The sequence below is a fragment of the Hibiscus syriacus genome, unplaced genomic scaffold (assembly GCF_006381635.1).
Source record: "Hibiscus syriacus cultivar Baekdansim isolate YM2019G1 unplaced genomic scaffold, ASM638163v2 tig00110257_pilon, whole genome shotgun sequence".
Taxonomy (NCBI): Eukaryota; Viridiplantae; Streptophyta; class Magnoliopsida; order Malvales; family Malvaceae; genus Hibiscus; species Hibiscus syriacus.
In genome coordinates, this window is record NW_024062648.1 from 287,021 (window position 1) to 307,456 (window position 20,436).

Genomic DNA, 20,436 nt, shown 5'->3' on the forward strand with positions numbered 1-20,436 from the left:
ATTATTTTCAAATAGTTTTTTAAAAAAAATGAACTAAAATTCTAGACTAATAAAATTGATTAATTTATATATAAATATTTTACAGCTATATTTATAACAGTTTACTGAATAATTTTTTTAAATAATATAGGTGTTTATAAAATAATTTTTGTTTTAAATTTTTATCCTTAAATAAATTTGTATATAAACGTCACTCGCATTATTGTGACAAAAATGTATTATTAGTAAATCTATATAATTTTATAATATTTTAATATATATTAAACGAATTTTCTTGTATAAAATAGGGACTAAAAAGTAATTTCATGTCTTCGTTGTCACTCTGGTTATCTCCCTGTCGTGAACGTCGTCATTTCTCTTTTATCTTCTCCGCTCGTAACCAGCGACAGATTCTAATAATCGAGAATGGTAAATTGCATTTTATTGATTAAATTATTTCTCTGTAATGTTTATTTAACCCTAATTCGTTTAATTTTATGAAATTTAATTGTAGATTATTTGTTAGGGTTTTGATTCCCCGTTAATGAATCTGATCTGTTCTTTAGTCAGAGTCTAACATATGAGTGTTTTCTTTTTCCTGATGAATCATGGTTTAAAATTTCTCTAGTTTGTTTGGCTGTTAAGAATTAATATAAGTATTATATCATGCGAATCAACCGGTTTCGAGTCGTTCGACGATATGCTTCTTTTATTTGTCTTGTTAAAGGAGTTAGATGCGTCGTAACCTGCTACGAAATGTTGATTTCCCCCCTAATGATCTGTTAGGCTGCTGAGAAATGTTTGGAAAGTAAATTCGAGTATTAGATTCATATGTTTAACTATGTGGAAACTGATCCGTTTCAGTTATATACCTCTTATCTTCGGCTTGTTGATGGAACTAGAATTACTAGAAATAGCTTTGCTTTTGGTTGCTTTTGTGCTACATTGACATTTTAGAACGATTGAAATTTTGGTGTGTAGTTAAGTTGATATTCATTCACTGTTTTTGGCTCGAACTTTACATTCGTTGTAGAAAGATTTGCTTCCTTAAGCCGCTACCATGCTTTCTGATTTGATACGGTAAGCTTAAATCGATACTATTGATTGCACTTTACATTTTTTGTTCTGCAGGATGGGAATGATTCTGTAGATCCAAAACAGGACACTTCTGATATGGCATTTTTTGTGAGTTCTTTAATTCTCCTGCACTTTAATTTAACGTGAATGAATATAAGACTATTTCCTTCTCATCACAGTTATTCAGACCGGACAACTTTAACTATGCCGTTTAGGGGATTTACCGAACATTGCACTTGAAACTGTTAGACCATCTTCGAGATGAGGGTTCTATGGTTTAGAAACAACTTTCATCCACCCGTTACTGAATTAAGTCCATTTTCTTTGCAGGTTCAGAATCTACTTCAACAGATGGTGAGTTCTTATTTTCATTTGCTTTGAGATTTTGTATGGAATCAAAGGACAATGTATTTTAAGAAGATGCAGCTAAGTTTCCTGTTTGATTACATGTTGCAGCAATCGAGATTCCAAACAATGTCGGACTCCATCTTAGCGAAGAATATCCTTTTTCGTATTGCCTAGTTACTGCGAAATACTACTGGGAAAGTAAATCTTGTTTTGTTGATTTTGGGACCCTTTTAGTGGTCTTAAAGGTTTGAGATTGCAGTACACAAAATCAAGGCATCTTACTCGTTCCTATGCCTGTTTTGGCTCCTGTTTGCATATTGTCTGGTAATTTAACCATGATAGGGTTTTTGAATTTTGATTTCACTCTTCCTTGTTCTTTAGGTGCTACAAAAGCCATAATGAAGCAATTTCATCTTCATTAGATTTACATACTCCTGTTTGAAACAACATAGAACACTGCATTTAACTTGTGAACATTTTCTTGATCTCCTTGACTTCAATGAACTTGATGAGATGGGCAGCAGGATAGATGAGTTGGAGAAAAGCGTTACTGAACTCAGAACAGAGTTGGGTGGAGAGAGCTCTCCTCATTCGGTTCCTCTTGCGGCTAAAGACAATTCCGAGTCGCCGAGTGGGTCATAACTGTGTTCTGTGATAACTTGAAGGAATTCGGCATCTAAATCCATGGTATTTCTAGACTCTATTTCATTTGGTAGTTAGTACCTGGTTTTTCTCATGGAAAACCTGAATTATGCTGGTATTTTTAGTCTATACATGTTATAAAACTAAATCATTGAGACGAGAGTTTAAGTATCACATGTATATGTTCATTTTTTTCCCAGTCGTCTGTGTTTTGAGAGTCTTATCACACTCTCGTCCGGTTATTCACAGGGGTGAAAATCAACATATTGTTCGACAAATTGTTCGTGAATCGTTGTTTTTTAAGTAAAATAAACGAGATTAACAAAATTTTTATGTTCATTTAATAAACAAAGTGTTCAGTTCGTTTATGTTTACGTCCGTTTATCGACTCGTTTATGAGTTCGTTTACTCTGTTCTCCCTTTTTTTTACATTTTAAATATTGGTTAAGATATGGAATAAATTGAACATAAAGTAAACTTTGGCTTGCAAATAAAAGGATAAAAAAGGTGTGTGGGTTGTCGAACGTTAAAGGAACACGTTTGCGAATATTAAACAAACACATTTGTGAACGTTAAACAAATGAATGCGAATCCTTTCAAAAATAAATAAAAGAATATGAATAAATATTAAAAATTTAAAAGAACATGAATCAAACATAAACATTTTTAAAAATAAATAAACGAACATGAATATAACTTTATCTGTTCAAGCTAGATTCATTTACACCCTTACTGGTATTCATATACACCTCCTGTCTGAATGAAATTTCTACCAATTTATTAAAATACAAATTTAATCAATTTATTTGAAAATTCAGACGAGGAGCCAAGTTGACAAAAATAGACGATTTTATTAAAATAGGAATTTAAAAGTATACAATAAGAAGATATGAATTCAATCAAAAATTAAACTTTAAAATAATAGTCTCAAAATATCGAGAAACACGGTGGGAGCTGAAGAGTCATGGAGAAGAAATGTAGGAGGTGACTGGAAAAGGGAGCGGCATCGGCTAGGAGTTCCTGTTTTCGTCGATAATGTTAGTAAGACAGTCCCCCAAATGGCTTTGAAGGAACTATTTCAATCATACAGAGTTGTTTTAGACACCTACATCGCATACTCGAACCTGAAAAGAATGACAATGAAGACTACATTCGCCTTTGTCAGATTTAGAAACTGGGACGAGGCGAAACGTGCTGTGAAATCGGGAGATGAATAGATGGTCATATTATCAGGGTTTACCTTAGCTCAAAAAGGAGAGAAGGACATCTAAAAAGAGGTGAGACAGTCAAGAAGGCAAGGCGGATAAGTTCTGCTCTTAGAGATGCGAGAACTTTCAAAGAAGTGTTGATCGGAAAAGCAAGACCTAGCAACAATGGGGAGTTGAATAGTCTAACAGAAGTTGTGCACGTGAGGGTGGTTGATGGCGAGCCAAACAACGTAAACTTGCAAGGTGAAGAACCAACAGAGGTGATTTGTATGATGAGAAGGGAGACTGAATGGGTAAGAAGATGCCTCGTGGGACATTCAAGGTATGTACGACGTTAATTTTGTGCAAGATGTTTTAAGGTCTGAAGGTGTGTCCCTGGCATGGTTTTGTGGTTGTGCTGTTATTTGATAGTGAGGTAGATCTAGATAGGTTTTGAAATAGAAGAGAACTCATGACTCGGCACTAGTTTGAGTCATTACAAAAGTTAGAAGGGTATGATGGAAAGAGGAATGTCAAAACGTGGGTTGCACTGCATGATGTTCCATTACAATATTAGAAAGATATATTTTTTATCGAATTAGGAAAAAGATGGGGAAAGGTTCTAAAAGTTGAGGAGGATACATCCAACCGAAATCACTTTGATGTCGCTAGGATATTAATATCAGTCCAAAAGCTATCATGCATACCAGACAGAGTAGGTATTATCGTAAATGGGCGTTTGTCCGAGATTATTCTGCGCACCGAGGTGTATGAAGGCGATAGAGTGTTTATTGACGGTACAACTCCCTTTGAACGGATGGAGAGAGACATTGCAGTCATGGAGTATGGTACACCCGAGCAAGAACTTGGAATATAGAAAACTTTGACAGAGGGTAGAGGCGTAGAAGCTAAATGTGATAATGATTACCTTCAAGGGGCAGATGATATGGATCCGACTCTTCCTGTGTGCTCGGAGGGGAGGATGGCTCTTGCAGTTGAGGAATTCTCCCATACGGATGTGCTACACAAAGTTACTATTGCGTCTGGGAGCGGACTGTCCTGCATGGAATAGTAGGGAGGAGATGAGTGTTTGGGGCAGCATATGGATAGGATGTCGTCGTTGCCGAATACATCGATTTCTAATGGATCGAGGTTACTAGATGTCCCAATTAAGGTCATTAATCAATTAGAGTCCAATCTAAACTATGGGATGAGCGAAACATTAAACAATTCCCAATGCCTCTCGTAAGCTCCTACGCTCCAGGTAGTGCTGTAGGAGACTCCAGTGGATCTACATTTCAGTAAGAAAGCAAAGTCACAAAAAAGGCTACATCAAAAGGGAGGCAGAAAAAACGTTGGCCAAAAAAAAGGGAAAAGGAAGGAGCTAATGACCTATGCACAACTGAACCCACGCGCATTGAACACTCCAATAGGCGTAAATGCATATCAGAGGCAGAAGCGACTTTTGAAATCGGGGCAAGACTTGGACTTGAATTTAATGGGGAAGAAAGAGTGGTCATTAGGAGATTTGAAATACTTGACGAGGAATCTCAGAGTGGTCATAAGATGAAAACGGACAACAAATGGATTTTGAAGAGTCTCCAAGAGAAGGTTTACGGTGGGTGTGCTTGTGTTCCCTCAGATGGGGCATCGGGAGGCCTCATATCACTCTAGGATTCGGAGTTTATGTCGATCGAAGACTTAAAATTGAGTAGAAGGATGGCGTTGATGGTAGGCAGGCTTAAGCAAAACAATTTCAAAGTCGGACTAATTAACGTTTACACGCCAAACGACCCTGCAGAGAGGAAAGAATTTCTGGTCGAGCTAGAAGCAATTATTTCTAGATTAGGCGTACCAGTTATAGTCGGAGGGGACTTCAACATAGTGAGACGTGAAGAAGAGAAAGTTGGGGGGCCTATTTGTGCAAACGCAATATAGGTATTCGAAGACTTTATTCATGGGTGTAACCTGATTGATCTACCCCTCGAAGGTAACTCGTTCACGTGGTTTAGAGGAGGCACCTCAGAGATAGCATGTAGGCTAGACAAGTTTTTACTATCGCTTAAAGTAGTCGTATGCTATCCAAGTCTATTCCGATCATAATCTTCCCGGAAGCTTATCCGATCATAATCTTGTGCTTTTGAGTGTAAAGAAGGTTGAATGGGGTCTTAGACCATTTAAATGTTTACACACTGGTCATACGATCGGGGCTACAATGATAGTCAAAAAGGTTAGCAAAGACTGTCAAAGGAAGGGGATAAGTACACTCTTGAAAGAAGTTAAAGTTGCAACAAAAGGGTGGGCAACAGAGGCCAAATCAAATGACTTTGAGAGCATTGCGGAACTGGAAAATAAAATATAATTGCTTGAAGCATCCTTACTGGCAATTGACAAACGGTTATTCCACCAGGGTTCAAGAAGAGATTCATGAAGAAAAAAAAAAAGGTTCATGAAGAAAAAAATAAGGTTGAGGTATAGAAGAGACGAAAGAGAGTGGTTGCAGAAGTCGAGATTGAAATGATTTAAGCTCGACGATCGCAATACCAAATTCTTCCATTTGTCAATCTTTTTAAAACTAAGGGTAAATTCTTTGCGCTGGCTGGTATCGAGTTTGAAAGGTAAATCCCTTTTAGTTCGAATACTAAAGCTAGCTTGGACTGGTTTTGTTTATTTTGTTTGGGAGGAGCGGAATCACATGTTTTTTAGAGGTGTGATCCGTACAGCTGAGGAAATTGTTGATAGAGTTAGAGAGGCAGTTAGAATCAAAATGTATAGGAGTCATGTGAACAGATTGGATAATGTAAATAGGAGGTTGTGTCTTGCTTGGGATTTGATTTAGTCGTTTGTAATGTTCTTTGTAGCAGCTTGCTGCTTACTTTTGGATAAATAAAAACTTTACTTATCTAAAAAAAAGTAGTATATGTTTTAAATACTCTTAATCAATTGACAATGAACACTCAATAATCTTGCTACAGTCGTTAGTGCTCGAATCCGTAAACTTTAAGAATAATAATGATTCTTTTAATCACTAAGGTAAATTGATTTATAAAAAAAACAATGATATTGTTTTGATTTTGTACGATTAAAAAATAGTCACAACAAAGCGATATTAGTTAATATAAGTATCATGTCAATAATATACATTACTGATTTGATGATATAATTAAAACAAAAATTAAAATATATATCATTATTTCAATCCTCGACAAAATTAACGCAATAATAATGGCCTTAAAAAGTTTTTAAAATATACTGATGGAAATTTATTTTAGAATATATGGTATTTAATTTAGTATTTTGTAACTCGTTAAGTAAACATTTAAATTCATATAAAATTTATATTTTTTATCGGTACTTGTCACGTGGATATAACAAGTTTTAATAAAATATAACTTTTTTTTATTAAAATTTGTGTTATCTTAATGACAAATTTCAATAAAAAATATATTTTATTAAACTTTATCATACTCAGATGAAGAATAGTACTACAATAAATGACACATATCCCAATAATATTTGAAAATATCATATTTTATTAATTAATTATCACACCTATGTTTTCCTTTCCTTAGATGCTCTCTCATTTGTCTTTTTTTTCTTTGAGTTTGTTGTTTTTTATAGATCTGATCAATTTTTTCTTTTTTGATTTTCTTTAGTAGACTGCGACACTGACATTGATGATGGTTGCCGATCGTCGATTCTCTTTTGCTTTGTTTTTTCTTTTGTTTTTGAATAAGAATAATTTTATTGTGTTGCACGTTTATCTTTGTCTTTAAGACACGTTTATCTTTGCATTTATGACACGTTTTTCAATTTTTTTCTCCATCATTTGTCTGTTCTTTTATTTATGTTTTTTAGTGTTGGATTTGATGATACTACGATTGATTCAGATGGCGCTTATTCAAAATCTTATTGATCTTCTCTGCTATGAACCTTTGGATTAAATTTGGATGAGTGATTTTGATTTTTTTTATATTTTCTCACTACGCTCGGCTCTGATCTACAAATCTCGGTGGTATTTCAATAGCTTAATTCTCTTTTGTGGTTCGTTTGTTGATACAATCAGGTTTATTCATATTTATTTTTGTTCAAGTCTCTTGGTTGAGTTTTTAACCTTTTTCATATAGGGTCATTATATGATCTAAAGTGACTATTTTCAATGTTACAGAAAATATCTAAATTATGTATTTAATTTACGTTAATAATTGTAAACTCTTATTATACTTTCAAATATTTTTATTTTTTTAATAATATTAGAAGCTTCTATTTAAAAATAAAATTATCACACCTACGTTATTTGTCTAATTTTGCCCTCAATCCTGAGTATCATCGGCCTCCCTCTGGTGTTCTCAGTTTTAATTCGATGATAATCTTTTATTTTAGGGTTAATTACCCCATTCATACATGAATTATACCCGATTATCAGTTTCATACATAAAGTTTAAAAATTATATATTAACTTCATAATGTTTTTTTTCGTTGACGGGTATACCCATTTCCGTCACGAAAGATGACGTGGAACCCTCTAACCCATAAAATTTGAACACGTGGCGGAAAAAAAATAATTTTTAAAGTTTTTTTCCCGAAATATTTTTACCCAGTTGGATCTTAATTTCCACGTGGGTTAAATGGTCAGAGGAAACCATTTGAATTTAAATTGCCTCATTCCCACATGGATTAAACCGATTTCGTTTTGCACCTCTATTCATCGGAGAAGAAGCTTGTACATTGGAGAGAAGTGTGCGACGCAAATACCCAAATCGACTTTGACTTTACTGAGGTTTTAAACAATCAGGGCTTTGGTTTGTTCAAGACAGCAAGATTAGGTTGTTAATCGATTTCGCATGTGAGGAAATTCTGAAATATGAAAAAGGGTTTAATCTTCTTCGTATTCGCATCTGATTTGAGGTAAGTACCCTTATCTTAATTATAATAATGCATTTGATTTTTAGGGTTTAGGGTTCTTTATTATTCAATTTTGAATAGGAGTTTTAGTTTATTGGATTTTAAAAGGGTTTAATTTTTTATAAATTGCTTTGTCTGTTTTATTTATTGTATAGAGTGAATATTGTTGCTTTTAGAGATTCGAGTTTAGTGGAGATTTGGGGAAAGTGAGTGAATTGTTGAGATTATTTTGAAAGAGATGCAACGTTTTTGTTTATTTTATGCATTCTTTATCTTTATAAATAGAAATGCTTAAAAATTTGAATATAATGTTGAGTTAAATTTGTTCATGTATATGTTAGGATTCAATTGCAAAATGAGTGTAGATAGAACAATAATTGTTATGCATATGGGTGGCAAGTTTGTTAAGAATCGAAATTTGGAATATGTTTGTGGAGATAAGGTTGAGTGGGAAATTGACAGGAATTTATTAAGTTATTTTCATTTAATTAACTTGGTACATAAGGCTGATTATAGAGGAGTAAAGTGGTTTAGCTATTTGGTACCAGGAGAAACTTTAAAGGATGGGACTATAGTTTGTTATGATGATGCATCTTTTAAGATTATGATTTTACATAGTATGAAAGGGGTATTGCATGTGTATGTTGAGCATGAAGTGGATATCTCAGGATATGTTGATGAAGACAAATTATGTCTACCCATTGAGATACTATCTGAGTCACATGTTGGTGGTACATGTCATAATGCTGGTAGACCTAATAGTTGTGTAGGTGAGACAACAAATGATGGTGGGGCCTATATATTGAATGGAATATTTTTTAAGTAAAGTAAATTTTGTGCCAGAATCTCAGACTGAGCTTGAGACAGAGCTTGAGAAGTTGAAAAGCGAGACTGAGGGTGCTCAGGGTGAGGTTGAGAAGTCTAAAACCGAGGGTGAGGGTACTGAGGGTGAGGCTGAGAAGTCTAACAATGAGGGTGAAGGTGCTAAAGGTAAGGCTGACAGTAAGAGTGATAGCTCTGCTGCTGATGATGGTTTAGGTTTTATTTTTGCAAATAGAAATGGTTATGGACCTGATGATGATGAAATTAGGGGAATAGGGGAAGAGTGTCTGAGGTTCTATAAGAAGCAAAATAGTAAGAAATTGTCAAGTGATGATGTGCATGAGCCCATTTTTGAAGAACTGGTGAAGCCTCAAATATGAAGAGTGGTAGGGATGATAAGGAATATAAGGATTCTGAAAGTGGAGAAGACAAAAGTTATATTAATTCATCAGATGTTGGAAGTTATGAAAGTGAGGAAGATGCAGAAGTTGTTTACAAGAAAAGTAACAAGGTATTTTATGACCCTTCTTTTCCAATCCTTAATTTAGCTCTTGAGTTGATTTTTTCTAGCACAAGACAGTTCAAAGATGCTTTAGTTAATTATGTTGTGTCAAAAAGGTTTGATTATAGGTTAGTGAGAAATGAGAGAGACAAGGTCAGTGCAAAAAACAAGGGCGAATGATGTAAATGGGAGATTTATGCCTCTGTTGACAGTAGTGATGGGTTTTTTAAGGTTAAAAAATGATAAGTCAGCATGATTGTTCAATAACCTTAAAAAACTCAAAGGCAAACTACAAGTTTATAGGTAATTACTTTTTTAAAGAAATTGAGGATCATACTGAGTTAACTTTGCAAGAGATGCAACGTTTGGCCAAAGAAGAGTTACATGTGGATGCCCCTATCAATTTATGTAGTAAAGCAAGGAAGTGGCCAAAGAAGAAGATGTTCATGTAGGGCATGGGATTTAACTGGTATAACTTGCCCTCATACTATATGTGTCATTTTGTTTAGAAATGAGTCAATTGAGGATTATGTGTTTCATTTGTACAAGAAAGAAGTTAATGTGCATCTTTACAGTTGTGTCCTCCCTGCATTACCTGGTGATATGTTATGGTCGATGACAAATCTGGGCCCTCTAAAACAATCTATTGAGAAGAAAATACTTGGGAGACCGAAAAAGAAGAGAAGGCATGAACAATGTGAAAGCAGTTGTGGAACAATATTGTCTAAAAGATAAGTCAGACAAAGGTGTCAACTATGTTTCAAACAGGGACATAACTCAAGGAAATGTCCTAGTAAACAACAACCTCAACAGATAACACCAACACAACAAACACCAACACAAGAGGCACCAACACAACAGTCAGTAACACAACATGCATCACCACCACATGCAACAACACCATGGAAGTATATGGACTGTCCATTTGCATTTTGTGTTCAACTCTGTCAAGGAACTACTAAATGAACTGCATTTTATCATATTTTGTACAACTTAACTTTAGTTAAACTTTATGTGTTTTTTTAATTATTGAATGGAAATATGGTAACTTTATATATTCTGTTAATTTTGAATGAAAATTTTGGTCAACTTTATATAACTGTACATTTAAATGAAGGTTAACATCTTTGGTACTATAAATATGCAATAGATTATAAAAAGTAACATTTCATTAACATTTTAATTGTTCAAGTACACCAACCTTATATAACTAGAACAAGCTTAAGATTAATAACTACATAAAAAGTACACTATGAACAAACCTTAAACCTTAAACCAATTATAATCTATCAAATACTTATGGAGAACAGAACACCAAAAAACATAAACAACAATATCACAAGCTTGAACATAAATACTTCACACTCTGCCTTCCTCAACTTCTCTTCCACTTCCAACAATTTTAAACCATCACTTATACAACAATCTCTTTTGCATTTCAGCAATACTTGAGCAACCTTCAGCTCTCGATTCTCTCTTAACAACATGTTATTTTCTTTCATAACTTCGAGAAGAATGTCCCTATCATATTTGTTTCCAACATCTTCATCAACCCAACGAAAGAAGTTACATCCATTGTCCTGCATCACATTTCATAAAGTTCAATTAAAACAAAAGAACAAATTATGGTGAAGCATTTCATTACTAACCAATATGCATCACATTTCATAAACTCAAAAGAATTAACATATACATGAACTAACCTCGAACCAATTTGGGCAACCGAAGAATCCCTGGCCTTTGCTTAATTCTTTTATGGATGTACGAATTACAGCTTTCTTCCCACAATCGCAGATAAATTCTCGACAGATTCTTTCCTTTGAGTTTGACGAATATGATGACATCCTTTAAGAAAAATATGCTGAAAAAAATCAAAATGAAATAAGCAACATCTAAAATCGAAAGGAACTCTAAAAACAAATCGTGAAAATACACAAATGAAGAACTGCATTTGCAAACAAATTCGTAAAATTACCCAAACGAAGAACCCTAGAAACAAATTCGTCAAATTAACCAAAACAAATCGAAAATAATCCAAATAAAACCCAAATGAAATCCAAACGAACGTGTGTTTAGTTGAAATTGTGGAAATCAACCCTTGAGTTAATTCGAAAGAATGAGATTTGTAATCCTTGATTTTTCTAAAGATAACCCTTTGCAAATATGGGTTTATAACCATTGAACCCACGTGGAAATTAGGAGCCAAATGTGTAAAAAAATTAGTGGAAAAACTTTAAAAATTATTTTTTTTCCACCACGTGTTCGAATTTTATGGGTCAGAGGGTTCCACGTCATCTTCCATGATAGAAATAGGTATACCCGTTAATGACAGAAAATATTATACAGTTAATAGAGAATTTTTAAATTTTATGTATGAAACTGAAAGTTGGGTGGGTAATTAACCTATTATTTTATAATGATTTTAACTTAATAAAAAAAAAACCCTTTTACTTTGCCCCTTCCTATTTCCAGCTTCCTTTACGGTTCTCTCTTTGTTTCGTCGTCGTCGTCTTCTTCTTCTTCTTCTTTACCTGCAGTCTCGCACTAACCCTATCTTTCTAATCCTTTCCCTCTTCCGAGGTAGCCTAAATCCAGAGAGCGAGAGGAGAAAAGGTTTCTTTTTTTTTTTCCTTACAAAAAAAAAGAAGCAAAGCTCTGACCATGGAAGAGCCAGGGCAGTTTAAAAGGGCATTACTGGATGCCACTGCAGGCGCTATTGCTGGCGGCATTTCCCGGACAGCTACTTCTCCTCTTGATGTTATTAAGATTAGATTCCAGGTGAAACGAGTGTTTATTGCTTTTGTTATTAATTTCATATGAGGAACATTGGAATTACTGTATATGTTGTTATGTTTATGATATTCTTTCTGGGGTTTTTTTCTATGAATTGAACTGTTTTTAGGCTTTGCTTGGTGGGATTGATTGAAAGAGGTGAGGGATCAATAACTTGTTAACCCAATGGTTCAGATTCATGTTGTATGTTTGCTTCGTAGCTTGACAAGTTTTTCCAATCGTTGCTACCAAGCAAAATCTTAGAGAACAAGTTGCCAGGGTTGGTAGAGTGTTAGGTGAATCCAATTGGGTTTAGCTTGCAATGTTGCAATTTGAAATATATATAGCCTAGAAATTCATGCCATCGGGTATCAGATAACAGCAGCAAAACGGAGCCTTTATTTCACCATATTCGCGAATGTTTTATGAATCATAATGTATAATTATGTGGTACTTAGAAACATTTAATTGTTAAAAAACCCAATTTTTTTCTTGAATAACCATGTTCCATTTGGTTGTCCAAAATTCGCTATTCGTACTTGTCTTCTTACCAATTACCATAACATTGTTCTGTCTCCTATTTCCATGTTTAATTATCTTAAACATGTTTTCATAGTTAAATCCACACTGTATGACATTCAACCTCCATCTTGTCCCAAATGCTTTCATTTACAAGAATTTCCATTTCAGCTCCGGGCTTTTGTCAGTATATATTAATCCTTTGTTTCCAACATTAATGTTTCCCCCCCCTATGCTGGTAGGTTCAATTGGAGCCTACATCTTCATGGGCTTTGATTCGGAAAGATCTTTCAGGACCATCAAAATATACTGGAATGTTTCAAGCAACAAAGGAGATATTCAGGGAAGAGGGCTTAACGGTATGACAGCGATTTTCTTGTAGAATTGCATGTTTATTTTCTTTTTTATTTTACTGGTTATGTTTGTGAATGGTTTATACATACTGCTTATTAGTTTCTATAGTTAGCTGCATTGTTACATTGCCTTTTCTTTTCGGTTTGCTGATTTTCCTTAGTTTTGGTAGATTTGATTGTTCTTTTTTTTTATTCACTATGCCTGTTTATGACAGGGCTTTTGGCGTGGTAATGTGCCGGCTTTACTTATGGTTATGCCATATACTGCCATACAGTTTGCAGTGTTACACAAATTGAAAACGTTTGCTTCTGGTTCTTCCCATACAGGTACTTTACATTGAACAATGTCTTTTCTTATGCTCCGATAAAAAATAATAAGTTTCGGGTTACACTATGTATTGACAGTAATCTGGGACCTAGATCTAGTTAGTATAGAAGCATACATATTATTTGTACTTGATGTCCACCATTATGTGGTATTTTAATAGTTGGCTTTATTATTTCGGATGATAGTTTTATGTTGTTTCTTACGTTTTGATTTTGTGATGATCAGAGGATCATCTTAATATAAGCCCCTACCTATCTTACATCAGTGGGGCATTAGCAGGCTGTGCAGCTACTGTTGGATCTTATCCTTTTGATCTTCTACGGACAATATTAGCTTCACAAGGTGAACCTAAGGTATTAAATTGCCTAATGCTGTGATGTCATTTTCTGCTTTGACAACATTTCGTTCAATTGTGTGGGAAATATATTTTTGAATCTCTATACAATTACATGTTAACCATTTTTGGTAATATTTTATAATTGTATCCTTGAACTCATAAAGTGATGTGTGAAAACTTCACCCATTGTATCATCACTTCTTAGCTGCAAAGGCTGTAATTTCTTCAATGTAGCTCATTTATTTGGCACCTTTTGAATGCATGTAGGTATACCCCAACATGAAATCAGTACTATTTGATATACTTAAAACTCGTGGCTTCAGAGGATTGTATGTTGGGTTGTCACCAACGCTGGTTCAGATTATTCCTTATGCTGGCTTGCAATTTGGCACTTATGATACGTTTAAGCGTTGGTGCATGGTGAGGTTTTTGTTCTTTTACATAGTGTGATACTGGTTAAATTTTAGATTATATTCAGTGGGATGAAATCGTTTGAATGTATTGAAATATTGATTTGCTCTTTATAAGTCCTTAGTTGTAGTTTGAAAGGTTAAATTCATTTATTTTCGAAATAATCATTTCTGATGTATGGTTTTGGTTTTTATGTCATCATCATAGGCTTGGAATCGGTTAAGATCATCCAGTACAAGCTCATCCACAGATAATAGCCTTTCAAGTTTTCAACTGTTCATTTGTGGGCTAGCAGCTGGTACTTGCGCAAAACTCGTCTGTCATCCGCTTGATGTAGTTAAGAAAAGGTTCCAGGTAGATATTGGGATCATTTAACTGTCTATTTTCTTTTAGATACTGCATTCAAGGTGTCATATATCGTTGCTCGTTTCATTTTAGGTTATGGTAGTGCGTTATGTAACTCTGATCTTACTGCTCGGTTGCAGATTGAAGGACTACAGAGGCACCCGAAGTACGGTGCCCGAGTAGAACATCGTGCTTATAGGAACATGTTTGATGCCTTACACCGGATTCTGAAGTCGGAGGGTTGTCATGGTCTTTACAAGGGGATTATTCCGTCGACGATCAAAGCTGCACCGGCTGGCGCTGTCACATTTGTGGCTTATGAGTTTACATCAGATTGGTTAGAGTCCATTTTGACTTGATTCTGACCCACGTTTTCATTTTTCCTTCTCATCAATGACAATTCATTTTTCCCCCTGTATTCTGTGAAGGCCCTCAGAAGAAAATGGGGGAGGGTTTCATCATATTGTTACATTCCATTGTCATTTAACTACAGGAAGTTGATATTTTTTAGAGTATAGGACTCGGTGGTGAAAATAAAGATGTAGAAACTCACGGAAATGCTCTTTCTTTTTCCCAGATAGATGCATAATATAATGAGAAGCTTTAAACGTTGCATTGATGCAAACTTGTTCGATCATGTTTATATAGATAGGTATCCGAACCAAAATGATACTTGAAGCTAGCTTTAAAGCAATATGGAGGCAAAGTAGCACATGAATCAAGCATCATTGTAAAGCACCCATCTCTCTATTATTTTCTTCAAAATAAGAAAAAGAAAAAAATTACATCATAAATTCATCATACAGTATACCTATCAGTGTGAACATCCAAAACATTCCAAATATGAACTACTTTGTCAAATGACATACTTGAGTTTTTATATAAACCGCACTTTATCCAAGACAAAATCCAACTCCTAAATAAGAGGAAAATGAAAGTCGAGAGTTCTTTATTGGTGTTTTTTGGACTTGGTGTTGTCCTCTGGAGGAAGGGATATGAATTGCAGGATCGTTTGGACCTGAGCAACATCCAGTCTGAACTTCTCTGCAATCCGATTAACATCCATGGGACCATCATGATCATCAGCCTTGCCCTGATGCAAAAACATAATGTGTTGTAGCTGTTTTACATTCAAGGTTCCTGGAGGTGTGGGCTTGTCTTCATACCTTACTGACTCTGTCGTCGTATTCTGCAATTTTGGCAAGGGTCTGGTAGGATTTTCGGTCACAAATGCCTGCAGTAGGAGGAAGTTCCAACAACATTAGCAGATGCAATCACAATATCGGGTGCATCTAAAACCAAAACAGTAACATAAAAAAAGAAGGGCGACGACTAAACTGATACCAACCGGTTAAGACTGAGTGGAATCATTTAGCTAAATCTTTACACTAGCCACTAATCCCTCTATCCAAATGGGTATCATAGTCTATATTTATCTCTATTCGATTCAGAAAAAACAAGACGAATCTCAGGTCAAATGGAGGTTTAAAGACTATAAAATCCATCAAATTTTGTTACCATAGAAATGGCACTAGAAGTAATGCAAAGGCAGAGAGTTGAACAATACAAGACACGTAAAAAAAAAAGCTAAAGGAGATAGCATAGGAAATTTTTTAAGGAAAAAAAAGGTTCTTACCTATCTCAGTCAACCTCAAGCGAGGGGCCGATTCCCAATGTGAATGTTGCCTAAGATTGTTCCTAAACCAACCACTCTTTTGACATGAACTTGCATTCCGGCAATTCTCATTCCAAACACTAACAAAAATTTTGATAAAGAATCGAAAATACTAGAAATACATAAAACGAGTGAGCAAAATAATCCTCAAAAGTGTATTCCATGTTTTTGGATAATAGAACTGAAATGGCTATTCTACCAAATAGTCAGTCCATGAATCTAACTTCTGAGTAATTGCACCTCAAGCATGCCCAAAATTGTTCAGTGGCTTAATTCCTTGTATGGTTTCCTACTTTTCCATTTCCTTCAAGTAGAAACCTTTGTGAAAAAATCCTAAGGCAATGTTTGATTCTATTGAACACCATTACAGCTATAAATTTCCTTTTGGACTACGCTTTTATTCATCAACACAAAACCAAATTAAAACAAGAAAAACAACTCTGATGAACTGACCTCACCCATCTCAAGTTTGCCACCAGGTTTAGCTGAAATCCTACCCACCATTTGACTAAGCATTGCGTCATACTTGGGATCTCTTTTTTCCAGTACATTCTCAGGATTGCTTCTCGTAACTCTTCCTTTAAACCCCAAAAATTCAAATTCAATCACCCACCAAAAAAAAACCTAAGAACTCAAACTTTGATTTTATTGGAACAGTGAAATGAATTACCATGATCGAGATCTTCATGCTGGGAAGCTCTGGAAATATTCTGTTCTTCGGTGGGACGCAAAGGTCTCCTTGTTTTTGTGGGCTGTGATCGGTCCACCGATCGAAGCCTACCAGTCGCTCGACGAAATGCCTGACCCATTTCTCTGCCCTTTTATTTATATCCTTCTGCTTTTCCGGCATAAAAGAACAGACCCAGATTACTATTTGGGTCCTATATCATTGTCCCCAAACGGAACGGTCGTTAAAAAACCCTAGTAAGGAGCTTTCTGGGTTTTTATGCGTTCGGCTTTGTTCTGAGAGAAAGATGGAGGGGACTGGAGAAGAAAAAAGAGGGTAAATCATGTGTGGAGACCACGCGCTGGTTCACTTTATACAACAGAACGACGGTTGATTCCGGTTTGCCACGTGGCTATTTCATATGGCACAAAGTTTCATTGTAGCCTTTGATTTCAACAACATTTGTTTTCGCTAATTACTCTATAAGGACCTATTCTTTTAGGAACTATTCACTATGGTCTCAACATTTTTAATATGAGACCTAACTTTTCAAAATGTTTAAATAAGTTCCTGACATTTTAAGTATGCTTAAATAAGAGTTTAGTGTTTTTAGATCTATTCGAATAAGTGCAATCAAATATTATTTTAAAAAACTTACTCTTATTTGAGCATATTTAAAATGTTAGGCACTCGTTCAATCGTTCTGATACGAGTATATTGAAAAATATTGGATATTTATTCAATTGTTTTAAAATGTTAGACCCTTTTATAAGCATCCCTTAAAAGGTTAGACACCTATTTGTGAATTTAGGATTTTTAATAAAAAAAATAATACATTTTAATTAAAAAAATCCAATAAAATAATTAGATACATACAATATATGAGCAATATCCAAACATTTAATATAATTGGGGTTTAGGATACTTAAAATTAGAGTGCTTACTGAGTTGAGGAGTTCGTGAGCAACTCTCGACTCGAGACTTTAACGAGCTGGGTTGAACAAATTTCAACTCAACTCGATAAGTTCGCGAGCAATTCGTTAATTTTTTATAACTTTTTAATAGTTATCTTGAAAAATCATTTCATCCAAACAGTTACTAATTTACTAATAGATAATATAAAAGATAATAAATTGCTAATCTATTAATTTTCTAATAAATAATTAAAAATACTAAATTATTAATTAATAATTATTATTTTACTACACTTAAAAATCAAACCCTAATTATTATTATAGATTATTATTTTGATATTTGGACTTTGAATTTGTTTCATACACTCTTTTGAAAAAAATTCGGTGAATTTAACGAGTAACTAGACGAGCAATAAGTTTAAAGAGATTAACGAGCAATGAGTCGAGCAAAATTTTAACGACCTTAGCGAGCAACAAGTCGAGCAACAAATTCTTTTAAAGAGCACAAAATTTTAACGAGCTTAATGAATAGCTAGTCGAGCAACAAAATTTATTAACGAGCACGAGTCGAACAATATCCAACTCTCGCGATGATAGATTAAGCAATATCCAAAGCACACAGTTTTTATGGAAAACCACGTAATCCAACATAATAAACACTTCAATTAAAGTGTGATTTTATTTTAAAAAGACGTCTTTGGCTAATAAAATATTAACGACTTTGAAACCGAGTCATACTTTCGAGCAACAAAATTTATTAACGAGCACGAGTCGAACAATATCCAACTCTCGCGATGATAGATTAAGCAATATCCAAAGCACACAGTTTTTATGGAAAACCACGTAATCCAACATAATAAACACTTCAATTAAAGTGTTGATTTTATTTTAAAAAGACGTCTTTGGCTAATAAAATATTAACGACTTTGAAACCGAGTCATACTTATCCTACCTACTAACTAGAGTAGTTAAAAAGAGGATTGGATTATCAACATCCAAATTGAAATTTTAATTCTGAAAATTTAGTGGTTCGGTATTATAAAATTTTAAAAATATAAAATTATATTATTAATATAAAAAATAATTATATTAAATTTTTAATTCTTTTAAAAATGTAACTGCCCCAACATTCTTTCGATTTATTCTCCTCATCATCATAGTTTTTTAATTGTTTATTTTTATTGTTTAATTATATGAAAATTTCAAAAATATTAATTATGTGTATAAAATTTCCACCAACATGCATTTCTCCGAAGCTTATTTCAGGATATTGCTGCTTCCCTTTCCAGTTTCCAGTCAAGGTTTCTTGAGTCTTAAGAAATCCCTTTGACTACATTTAAATGGTTGGTAAATTTGTTTTATGGGCCATTACAAGCATGGTTTTCAGAATCGGATCGGTTAGCGAACCAGATCGGTTAACAACGGTCAGGCTACCGGTTCACTGGTTCAACCGGTCGAATCGATCCGACCGGTCGGAAGAACCGGACGACGTCATAATTATTTAAAAATTAAATAAAAATATCAAAAATATTTAATAAAAAATAATTTTTTATATCACAAGTCATATTCAAAGCAAATCATAACATATATAAATTAAAAACCATAAAATCAAGTGAAACAAAATGATTCAAATTAACTACAACATAATATTTAAGGTAAAACATATTAAATAAATATATATATAACTATAATTAAAAAATAAATTTGGGGCTAAAAAAATCATAATAAAATGATATTGTTTGGTTTAATTTTTTTTTTAAAAAATAATCCCACATGGCTAAAAAACATAGAAGAGCATCCCAAAAGTCTAAAAAGTAAAAATATGAGAACAAAACAATCTCACATTGCTAAGAAACATAGAAGAGCATCACAACTAACTTCTATAAATAATAGAGGTAATTTGGTATTCAAAATCATGGAGCCTTTTGGTGAGCATTGAGTGAACTATTCTTTCACTTCAATCAAGCTCGAATTTTAGGCTTCAATTGAGCTTCTAATTTTTTTTTAGTTCAAGCTTTTTTGAGTTCAAGTTTCAATATTATATTTCGAATTCTAGTTGAACTTGATAATTTTTAACTTGTGAGTTTGAGTGAAGTTGAGCATACTTTTAAAGTTTTCAAGTTCGAGTCGAGCTCAGCAATACTCTAGTTTGACTTGGCTCGTTTAACAAACACAAAATTTTTGGTTTTTTCCGATTTTCAGTCGGTCCGGTTCAACGGTTTTGGCCGGTTCACTAGTAGTTGTTTAACCGATTTAGATTAAACCGGACTAGGCAACGGTTCCCGGTTGAACCGGTTGAATCGGCCGGTCCGGTTTTCAAAACAGAGATTACAAGACAAATCCTAAACCCTAAAAATATTATATTACAATATTCATTTGTCTATATGCATGTATACATATACGTACAAATCATCCTATAAACTTAATCCACTTTGGGTTTTGCACTTAATTTATGGCTTTAATGCTAGCAAGTTTATCAAGAATATTCATTTTCTTTTATTATGTTTCATTTCCTACCTCTCTCTCTCTCTCTCTCTCTATATATATATATATATATATTGAAATTTTTTATTATTTATTTATAACAGACACAATTGCTATTAACTCTAACACCAAAATTTTTCAATTAAGTCTCTAAACTTTTTAATATTTC

The 20,436-nt window shown here is 34.0% G+C and overlaps 3 protein-coding genes across 4 annotated transcripts; 2 read left to right on the forward strand and 1 right to left on the reverse strand.

Moving 5' to 3' along the window:
* Positions 1 to 314: 314 nt before the first annotated feature.
* LOC120114964 (heat shock factor-binding protein-like) lies at positions 315 to 2,297 on the forward strand. Its single transcript, XM_039135727.1, has 5 exons — positions 315 to 408; positions 1,111 to 1,164; positions 1,387 to 1,410; positions 1,513 to 1,555; positions 1,910 to 2,297. The coding sequence occupies exons 1-5, from the start codon at positions 406 to 408 to the stop codon at positions 2,044 to 2,046; spliced, it is 261 nt and encodes an 86-aa protein (XP_038991658.1). The 5' UTR covers positions 315 to 405; the 3' UTR covers positions 2,047 to 2,297.
* Positions 2,298 to 12,026: 9,729 nt separating this feature from the next.
* On the forward strand, positions 12,027 to 15,091 carry LOC120114962 (mitochondrial thiamine diphosphate carrier 2-like). 2 transcript variants are annotated; one of them, XM_039135725.1, is made up of 7 exons: positions 12,027 to 12,240; positions 12,996 to 13,112; positions 13,322 to 13,433; positions 13,660 to 13,787; positions 14,039 to 14,191; positions 14,390 to 14,536; positions 14,668 to 15,091. In XM_039135725.1, exons 1-7 carry the CDS (start codon positions 12,124 to 12,126, stop codon positions 14,884 to 14,886), a joined length of 993 nt encoding a protein of 330 aa, XP_038991656.1. In that variant the 5' UTR covers positions 12,027 to 12,123; the 3' UTR covers positions 14,887 to 15,091. The 2 variants fall into 2 exon arrangements, with proteins under 2 accessions (XP_038991656.1, XP_038991657.1); XM_039135726.1 differs by lacking the exon at positions 14,039 to 14,191 and having other exon boundaries at positions 12,043 to 12,240.
* Positions 15,092 to 15,257: 166 nt separating this feature from the next.
* Positions 15,258 to 17,198, reverse strand: LOC120114937. Its single transcript, XM_039135705.1, has 3 exons — positions 16,873 to 17,198; positions 16,656 to 16,780; positions 15,258 to 15,761 (listed from the first exon to the last, which is right to left on the reverse strand). The coding sequence occupies exons 1-3, from the start codon at positions 17,009 to 17,011 to the stop codon at positions 15,477 to 15,479; spliced, it is 549 nt and encodes a 182-aa protein (XP_038991636.1). The 5' UTR covers positions 17,012 to 17,198; the 3' UTR covers positions 15,258 to 15,476.
* Positions 17,199 to 20,436: the final 3,238 nt, after the last annotated feature.